The 9,930-nt window shown below is 49.4% G+C and overlaps 1 protein-coding gene across 1 annotated transcript in view; it reads right to left on the bottom strand.

Moving 5' to 3' along the window:
* Positions 1–670: 670 nt before the first annotated feature.
* Positions 671–9,930, bottom strand: part of LOC129828436 (calcium uptake protein 1, mitochondrial-like) — a 36,001-nt gene continuing 26,741 nt past the window's right edge. The window contains exons 6-7 of the mRNA XM_055889484.1: positions 4,153–4,242; positions 671–2,974 (exon numbers count right to left, since the gene is read on the bottom strand). Of these exons, the coding sequence (XP_055745459.1) occupies positions 2,811–2,974; positions 4,153–4,242 (254 nt within the window). The 3' untranslated portion in view covers positions 671–2,810. The remainder of the gene's footprint in view (positions 2,975–4,152; positions 4,243–9,930) is intronic.

Here is a 9,930-nt window from a genome sequence, read left to right as displayed (position 1 = left end):
AAACTAGTGCACTACCCATAGGGCTCTGGTCAAAAGTAGTGCACTACCCATAGGGCTCTGGTTAAAAGTAGTGCACTACCCATAGGGCTCTGGTTAAAACTAGTGCACTACCCATAGGGCTCTGGTTAAAACTAGTGTACTACCCATAGGGCTCTGGTCTAAAGTAGTGCACTACCCATAGTGCTCTGGTCTAAAGTAGTGCACTACCCATAGGGCTCTGGTCTAAAGTAGTACACTACCCATAGTGCTCTGGTCTAAAGTAGTGCACTACCCATAGTGCTCTGGTCTAAAGTAGTGCACTACCCATAGGGCTCTGGTCTAAAGTAGTGCACTACCCATAGGGCTCTGGTCTAAAGTAGTGCACTACCTTAGGGCTCTGGTCTAAAGTAGTGCACTACCCATAGGGCCTCTGATCTAAAGTAGTGCACTACCCATAGGGCCTCTGGTCTAAAGTAGTGCACTACCCATAGGGCTCTGGTCAAAAGTAGTGCACTACCCATAGGGCTCTGGTCAAAAGTAGTACACTACCCATAGGGCTCTGGTCAAAAGTAGTGCACTACCCATAGGGCTCTGGTCAAAAGTAGTGCACTACCCATAGGGCTCTGGTCAAAAGTAGTACACTACCCATAGGGCTCTGGTCAAAAGTAGTGCACTACCCATAGGGCTCTAGTCAAAAGTAGTGCACTACCCATAGGGCTCTGGTCAAAAGTAGTGCACTACCCATAGGGCTCTGGTCAAAAGTAGTGCACTACCCATAGGGCTCTGGTTAAAAGTAGTGCACTACCCACAGGGCTCTGGTCAAAAGTAGTGCACTACCCCATAGGGCTCTGGTCAAAAGTAGTGCACTACCCATAGGGCTCTGGTCAAAAGTAGTGCACTACCCATAGGGCTCTAGTCAAAAGTAGTGCACTACCCATAGGGCTCTAGTCAAAAGTAGTGTACTACCCATAGGGCTCTAGTCAAAAGTAGTGCACTACAGAAATACCTTATTTACATAAGTATTCATACCATTTGCTATGAGACCCAAAATTGAGCTCAGGTGCATCCTGTTTCCATTGGGCATTCTTGCGATGTTTCTACAACTTGGAGTCCACCTGTGAAAAGTAGTTGATTGGACATGATTTGGAAAGGCACACACCTGTCTATATAAGGTCCCACAGTTGACAGTGCATGTCAGAGCACAAACCGAGCCATGAGGTCGAAGGAATTGTCCGTAGAGCTCTGAGACAGGATTGTGTCGAGGCACAGATCTGAGGAAGGGTACCAAAACATTTCTTCAGCATTGAAGGTCCCCAAGAACACAGTTGCCTCCATCATTCTTCAATGGAAGAAGTTTGGAACCACCAAGACTCTTCCAAGAGCTGGCCGCCCGGCCAAACTGAGCAATCGGGGGAGAAGGGCCTTAGTCAGGGAAGTGACCAAGAACCTGATGGTCACTCTGACAGAGCTCCAGAGTTCCTCTGTGGAGATGGGAGAAACTTCCAGAAGGACAACCATCTCTGCAGCACTCCACCAATCAGGCCTTTACGGTAGACTGGCCAGATGGAAGCCACTCCTCAGTGAAAGGCACATGACAGCCTGCTTGGAGTTTGCCAAAAGGCACCTAAAGACTCTCAGACCATGAGAAACAAGATTCCCTGGTCTGATGAAACCAAGATTGAACTCTTTGGCCTGAATGCCAAGCGTCACTTCTGGAGGAAATCTGGCACCATCCTTACGGTGAAGCATGGTGGTGGCAGCATCATGCTGTGGGGATGTTTTTCAGAGGCAGGAACTGGAAGACTAGTCAGGATCGAGGGAAAGATGAATGGAGAAAAGTACAGAGAGATCCTTGATGAAAACCTGCCCCACAGTGCTCAGAACATCAGACTGGGGTCAAGGTTTACCCTCCCACACGACAATGACACTAAGCACACAGCCAAGAAAACCCAGGAGTGGCTTCGGGACAAGTCTCTGAATGTCCTTGAGTGGCCCAGCCAGAACCCGGACTTGAACCCGATCGAACATCTCTGGAGAGACCTGAAAATAGCTGTGCAGCGACGCTCCCCATCCAACCTGACAGAGTTTGAGAGGATCTGCAGAGAAGAATGGGAGAAACTCCCCAAATACAGGTGTGCCAAGCTTGTAGCGTCATACCCAAGAAGACTCAAGGCTGTAATCGCTGCCAAAGTACTGAGTAAAGGGTCTGATTACTCATGTAAATGAACATTAAAAAAAAAACTGTTTTTGCTTTGTCATTATGGCATATTGTGTGTACATTCAGGAGGGGAAAAAACTATTTAACCCATTTTTAGAATAAGGTTGTAACGTTACAAAATGTGGAAAAAGTCAAGGGGTCTGAATACTTTCAAATGTACCGTATAGGGAATAGGGTACGGTATAGGGAATAGGGTACGGTATAGGGAATAGGGTACGGTATAGGGAATAGGGTACGGTATAGGGAATAGGGTACGGTATAGGGAATAGGGTACGGTATAGGGAATAGGGTACGGTATAGGGAATAGGGTACGGTATAGGGAATAGGGTACGGTATAGGGAATAGGGTGCCATTTGAGATACAGGCCTCAGTATAATGCCCAACTAAGCACAAAGCACATTGTAGTAGATTACGTGACTAATTATGTTCCCATCATATCTGAGGTCCTAATGAGTTTAATCTCCCTTTGTTCTGATGAGATATACTGAGTTATAGTTGCCTATTGTTGGCATTTAAAAGAAGAGACGGGGATGGAAGCCTCGGGCTGGTCTTTGTGTAGAGTAGACCACAGACACAGACACAGACACACAGACACACACACAGACACAGGTCTCTAATTCTGTTTGGGAGAGGCGAAGTCCCGTGCGGTTTCTTGGGCACACTTCACCATGGCTCGTACCAACCGGGTGAACCCCATGTCTTTAGGTTTCTCTAGACCTCGCATCAGACGCTGCTTCATTATGGCTACAAACTCCTTATTACTCAGTTCTTCATTACCTGGAGGGAGGATTCAATCAAGGGGAAAGGGAGAGAGAAGAAGAGAGGGATTGATAGATAGGAGGACAGACAGATGGAAGGAGAATAAGAGCACACACAGACAGAAGGAGAATAAAGGGACAGACAGGTGGAAGGAGAATAAGAGCACACACAGACAGAAGGAGAATAAAGGGACAGACAGGTGGAAGGAGAATAAGAGCACACACAGACAGAAGGAGAATAAAGGGACAGACAGGTGGAAGGAGAATAAGAGCACACACAGACAGAAGGAGAATAAAGGGACAGACAGGTGGAAGGAGAATAAGAGCACACACAGACAGGTGGAAGGAGAATAAGAGGACAGACAGACAGAAGGAAGGAGAATAAGAGGACAGCCAGACAGAAGGAAGGAGAATAAGAGGACAGCCAGACAGATGGAAGGAGAATAAGAGGACAGACAGACAGATGGAAGGAGAATAAGAGGACAGACAGACAGATGGAAGGAGAATAAAGGGACAGACAGGTGGAAGGAGAATAAGAGGACAGCCAGACAGATGGGAGGAGAATAAGAGGACAGACAGACAGGTGGAAGGAGAATAAGAGGACAGCCAGACAGATGGAAGGAGAATAAGAGGACAGACAGACAGGTGGAAGGAGAATAAGAGGACAGCCAGACAGATGGAAGGAGAATAAGAGGACAGCCAGACAGATGGAAGGAGAATAAGAGGACATCCAGACAGATGGAAGGAGAATAAGAGGACAGACAGGCAGATGGAAGGAGAATAAAGGGACAGACAGGTGGAAGGAGAATAAGAGGACAGCCAGACAGATGGAAGGAGAATAAAGGGACAGACAGGTGGAAGGAGAATAAGAGGACAGCCAGACAGATGGGAGGAGAATAAGAGGACAGACAGACAGGTGGAAGGAGAATAAGAGGACAGCCAGACAGATGGAAGGAGAATAAGAGGACAGACAGACAGGTGGAAGGAGAATAAGAGGACAGCCAGACAGATGGAAGGAGAATAAGAGGACAGACAGGCAGATGGAAGGAGAATAAGAGGACAGAGACAGATGGAAGGAGATATGCATTACAATAAGGAAGGAGAGGGAGAAAAAGAGAGCGATATTGTTTTCATTAGTTAACAATAGAGATAACCATTAGTCAGGGAACAATAAAGAACACTCACACGCCTACTCACCATCGCTGTCGAACAGAGCAAACACGACGTCACACACATGATCAGACAGCTCCACTTTAGCCACCGTACGAGCTACCTGCTTCATCGTGGCTGAGAGAGAGAGATATGGAAGAGAGAGAGAATTAAAGAATGAGGGATAGAGAGAGAGAGAGAGAGCGAGAGTGTTACATTTACAATTGAGGCATTTAGCAGAGACTCTTATCCAGAGTGACTTCATTAGTGCATTCATCTTAAAAAGATTTAGCATTACTGCACAAGAGTAATCAAGCAGCATGCTTCATAGTGGCTGAGAGAGAGAGAGAGAGAGAGGGATAGAAGAGGAAAGAGAGAACGAGAGAATGAAAATTTAGAACGACTGCAGAGAGAAGACTAATAAATAGGAAAAGAGGTATGGACACATAAACAGGAGAGGCAGCCTGGGAGGAAGCTGGAGAGGCAGCCTGGGAGGAAGCTGGAGAGGCAGCCTGGGAGGAAGCTGGAGAGGCAGCCTGGGAGGAAGCTGGAGAGGCAGCCTGGGAGGAAGCTGGAGAGGCAGCCTGGGAGGAAGCTGGAGAGGCAGCCTGGGAGGAAGCTGGAGAGGCAGCCTGGGAGGAAGCTGGAGAGGCAGCAGGAGGTAGCTGAGAGGCAGCAGGAGGTAGCTGAGAGGCAGCAGGAGGCAGCCTGGGAGGTAGCTGGAAGCAGCAGGAGGCAGCCTGGGAGGAAGCTGCAGAGGCAGCTTGGGAGGAAGCTGGAGAGGCAGCAGGAGGTAGCTGGAAGCAGCTTGGGAGGAAGCTGGAGAGGCAGCAGGAGGTAGCTGGAAGCAGCTTGGGAGGAAGCTGGAGAGGCAGCAGGAGGTAGCTGGAAGCAGCAGGATGCAGTCTGGGAGTCGATGAGAGATGAGAGGAGAGTAGAGGTCTATCCACTTGAGACTGACTGAGACGGAGAGAGAGAGATGAGAGAGGAGAGTAGAGGTCTATCCACTTGAGACTGACTGAGACGGAGAGAGAGAGATGAGAGAGGAGAGTAGAGGTCTATCCACTTGAGACTGACTGAGACGGAGAGAGAGAGGAGAGTAGAGGTCTATCCACTTGAGACTGGCTGAGACAGAGAGATGAGAGAAGAGAGTAGAGGTCTATCCACTTGAGACTGACTGAGACAGAGAACGAGGAGAGGAAAGGAGAGGAAGAGAGATGATAGCAGACAGAAACAGCCTGGGGGCTGAGACTGAGAACGAGGAGAGGAAAGGAGAGGAAGAGAGATGATAGCAGACAGAAACAGCCTGGGGGTTGAAACAGAATAGATGAAAACAAGGTCATGAAAAGCCCATGAGCCTCTGAGGACCATTGATCACAACATTGCAAACCAGCGACAGAAAGGAAACGAGGAAGGAGAGAGAGTGTAAAAGAAGAGAGAGAAGAAGGGATAGAGGAAGTAAAGTAGGAAAGGGGAGAGAAAGAACAATGGAAATATAGAGAGTAAAGGAGGGAAACAGAGAGAGTAGAGGAGGGAAACAGAGAGAGTAGAAGAGGGAAACGGAGAGAGTAGAAGAGGGAAACGGAGAGAGTAGAGGAGGGAAACGGAGAGAGTAGAGGAGGGAAACGGAGAGAGTAGAGGAGGGAAACGGAGAGAGTAGAGGAGGGAAACGGAGAGAGTAGAGGAGGGAAACGGAGAGAGTAGAGGAGGGAAACGGAGAGAGTAGAGGAGGGAAACGGAGAGAGTAGAGGAGGGAAACGGAGAGAGTAGAGGAGGGAAACGGAGAGAGTAGAGGAGGGAAACGGAGAGAGTAGAGGAGGGAAACGGAGAGAGTAGAGGAGGGAAACGGAGAGAGTAGAGGAGGGAAACGGAGAGAGTAGAGGAGGGAAACGGAGAGAGTAGAGGAGGGAAACGGAGAGAGTAGAGGAGGGAAACGGAGAAAGTAGAGGAGGGAAACGGAGAGAGTAGAGGAGGGAAACGGAGAGAGTAGAGGAGGGAAACGGAGAGAGTAGAGGAGGGAAACGGAGAGAGTAGAGGAGGGAAACGGAGAGAGTAGAGGAGGGAAACGGAGAGAGTAGAGGAGGGAAACGGAGAGAGTAGAGGAGGGAAACGGAGAGAGTAGAGGAGGGAAACGGAGAGAGTAGAGGAGGGAAACGGAGAGAGTAGAGGAGGGAAACGGAGAGAGTAGAGGAGGGAAACGGAGAGAGTAGAGGAGGGAAACGGAGAGAGTAGAGGAGGGAAACGGAGAGAGTAGAGGAGGGAAACGGAGAGAGTAGAGGAAGGAAACGGAGAGAGTAGAAGAGGGAAACGGAGAGAGTAGAGGAGGGAAACGGAGAGAGTAGAGGTGGGAAACGGAGAGAGTAGAGGAAGGAAACGGAGAGAGTAGAGGTGGGAAACGGAGAGAGTAGAGGAAGGAAACGGAGAGAGTAGAGGTGGGAAACGGAGAGAGTAGAGGTGGGAAACGGAGAGAGTAGAGGAAGGAAACGGAGAGAGTAGAGGTGGGAAACGGAGAGAGTAGAGGTGGGAAACGGAGAGAGTAGAGGAGGGAAACGGAGAGAGTAGAGGTGGGAAACGGAGAGAGTAGAGGTGGGAAACGGAGAGAGTAGAGGAAGGAAACGGAGAGAGTAGAGGTGGGAAACGGAGAGAGTAGAGGAAGGAAACGGAGAGAGTAGAGGAGGGAAACGGAGAGAGTAGAGGTGGGAAACGGAGAGAGTAGAGGTGGGAAACGGAGAGAGTAGAGGAAGGAAACGGAGAGAGTAGAGGAGGGAAACGGAGAGAGTAGAGGTGGGAAACGGAGAGAGTAGAGGAAGGAAACGGAGAGAGTAGAGGTGGGAAACGGAGAGAGTAGAGGAGGGAAACGGAGAGAGTAGAGGAGGGAAACGGAGAGAGTAGAGGTGGGAAACGGAGAGAGTAGAGGAGGGAAACAGAGAGAGTAGAGGAGGGAAACAGAGAGAGTAGAGGAGGGAAACGGAGAGAGTAGAGGAGGGAAACGGAGAGAGTAGAGGAGGGAAACGGAGAGAGTAGAGGTGGGAAACGGAGAGAGTAGAGGAGGGAAACGGAGAGAGTAGAGGAGGGAAACGGAGAGAGTAGAGGAGGGAAACAGAGGGTGATAAATGAGATGCACCAGAGAAAGAGAGAACAGTATCTGAGAAAGGAGGCCAGGAGAGAAAGAGAGAGATCCTAGTTTATCGCTGTATAATTAATGTAAATTATTATAATCCGCACACAGAATCCAATCGATTCCAACATAATCCGCCTTCTGTGGAAATGTGCTGTAGAGACATTTACCCATTTCACAAATAGAACTAGAGAGAGAGAGAGAGACTTTGGGGGTTTATACTGAGTAAACTTGGCTCAGAGAAGAACACTGGTAGAAACATGAGGGGGTTACAGAGGCAGAAAGCTAGAGAAAGAAAAAGACAGACAGGAAAGGACAGGGCACTACCCCTCTGAGAGGAACAGACAGAGAGTCTGGTGATCCTCATAACACTACCCCACTGAGAGGAACAGGCAGAGGAACAGACAGAGGGTCTGGTGATCCTCATAACACTACCCCACTGAGAGGAACAGACAGAGGAACAGACAGAGGGTCTGGTGATCCTCATAACACTACCCCACTGAGAGGAACAGACAGAGGAACAGACAGAGGAACAGACAGAGGAACAGACAGAGGAACAGACAGAGGGTCTGGTGATCCTCATAACACTACCCCACTGAGAGGAACAGACAGAGGAACAGACAGAGGAACAGACAGAGGAACAGACAGAGGGTCTGGTGATCCTCATAACACTACCCCACTGAGAGGAACAGACAGAGGAACAGACAGAGGAACAGACAGAGGAACAGACAGAGAGTCTGGTGATCCTCATAACACTACCCCACTGAGAGGAACAGACAGAGGAACAGACAGAGGAACAGACAGAGGAACAGACAGAGGGTCTGGTGATCCTCATAACACTACCCCACTGAGAGGAACAGACAGAGGAACAGACAGAGGGTCTGGTGATCCTCATAACACTACCCCACTGAGAGGAACAGACAGAGGAACAGACAGAGGGTCTGGTGATCCTCATAACACTACCCCACTGAGATGAACAGACAGAGGAACAGACAGAGGAACAGACAGAGGAACAGACAGAGAGTCTGGTAATCCTCATAACACTACCCCACTGAGAGGAACAGACAGAGGAACAGACAGAGAGTCTGGTAATCCTCATAACACTACCCCACTGAGAGGAACAGACAGAGGAACAGACAGAGGAACAGACAGAGGAACAGACAGAGGGTCTGGTGATCCTCATAACACTACCCCACTGAGAGGAACAGACAGCGGAACAGACAGAGGAACAGACAGAGAGTCAGGTGATCCTCATAACACTACCCCACTGAGAGGAACAGACAGAGGAACAGACAGAGGAACAGACAGAGGAACAGACAGAGGGTCTGGTGATCCTCATAACACTACCCCACTGAGAGGAACAGACAGCGGAACAGACAGAGGAACAGACAGAGGAACAGACAGAGGGTCTGGTGATCCTCATAACACTACCCCACTGAGAGGAACAGACAGAGGAACAGACAGAGGGTCTGGTGATCCTCATAACACTACCCCACTGAGAGGAACAGACAGAGGAACAGACAGAGGGTCTGGTGATCCTCATAACACTACCCCACTGAGATGAACAGACAGAGGAACAGACAGAGGAACAGACAGAGGAACAGACAGAGAGTCTGGTAATCCTCATAACACTACCCCACTGAGAGGAACAGACAGAGGAACAGACAGAGAGTCTGGTAATCCTCATAACACTACCCCACTGAGAGGAACAGACAGAGGAACAGACAGAGGAACAGACAGAGGAACAGACAGAGGGTCTGGTGATCCTCATAACACTACCCCACTGAGAGGAACAGACAGCGGAACAGACAGAGGAACAGACAGAGAGTCAGGTGATCCTCATAACACTACCCCACTGAGAGGAACAGACAGAGGAACAGACAGAGGAACAGACAGAGGAACAGACAGAGGGTCTGGTGATCCTCATAACACTACCCCACTGAGAGGAACAGACAGCGGAACAGACAGAGGAACAGACAGAGAGTCAGGTGATCCTCATAACACTACCCCACTGAGAGGAACAGACAGAGGAACAGACAGAGGGTCTGGTGATCCTCATAACACTACCCCACTGAGAGGAACAGACAGAGGAACAGACAGAGGAACAGACAGAGGGTCTGGTGATCCTCATAACACTACCCCACTGAGAGGAACAGACAGAGGAACAGACAGAGGAAGAGACAGAGGAACAGACAGAGGGTCTGTTGATCCTCATAACACTACCCCACTGAGAGGAACAGACAGAGGAACAGACAGAGGGTCTGGTGATCCTCATAACACTACCCCACAGAGGAACAGACAGAGGAACAGACAGAGGAACAGACAGAGGGTGTGGTGATCCTCATAACACTACCCCACTGAGAGGAACAGACAGAGGAACAGACAGAGGAACAGACAGAGGAACAGACAGAGGGTCTGGTGATCCTCATAACACTACCCCACTGAGAGGAACAGACAGAGGAACAGACAGAGGAACAGACAGAGGAACAGACAGAGAGTCTGGTGATCCTCATAACACTACCCCACTGAGAGGAACAGACAGAGGAACAGACAGAGGAACAGACAGAGGAACAGACAGAGGAACAGACAGAGGGTCTGGTGATCCTCATAACACTACCCCACTGAGAGGAACAGACAGAGGGTCTGGTAATCCTCATAACACTACCCCACTGAGAGGAACAGACAGAGGAACAGACAGAGGAACAGAC

This window comes from Salvelinus fontinalis, chromosome 30 (assembly GCF_029448725.1).
Source record: "Salvelinus fontinalis isolate EN_2023a chromosome 30, ASM2944872v1, whole genome shotgun sequence".
Classification (NCBI taxonomy): domain Eukaryota; kingdom Metazoa; phylum Chordata; class Actinopteri; order Salmoniformes; family Salmonidae; genus Salvelinus; species Salvelinus fontinalis.
This window is presented reverse-complemented; position numbering and strand designations above follow the sequence as displayed.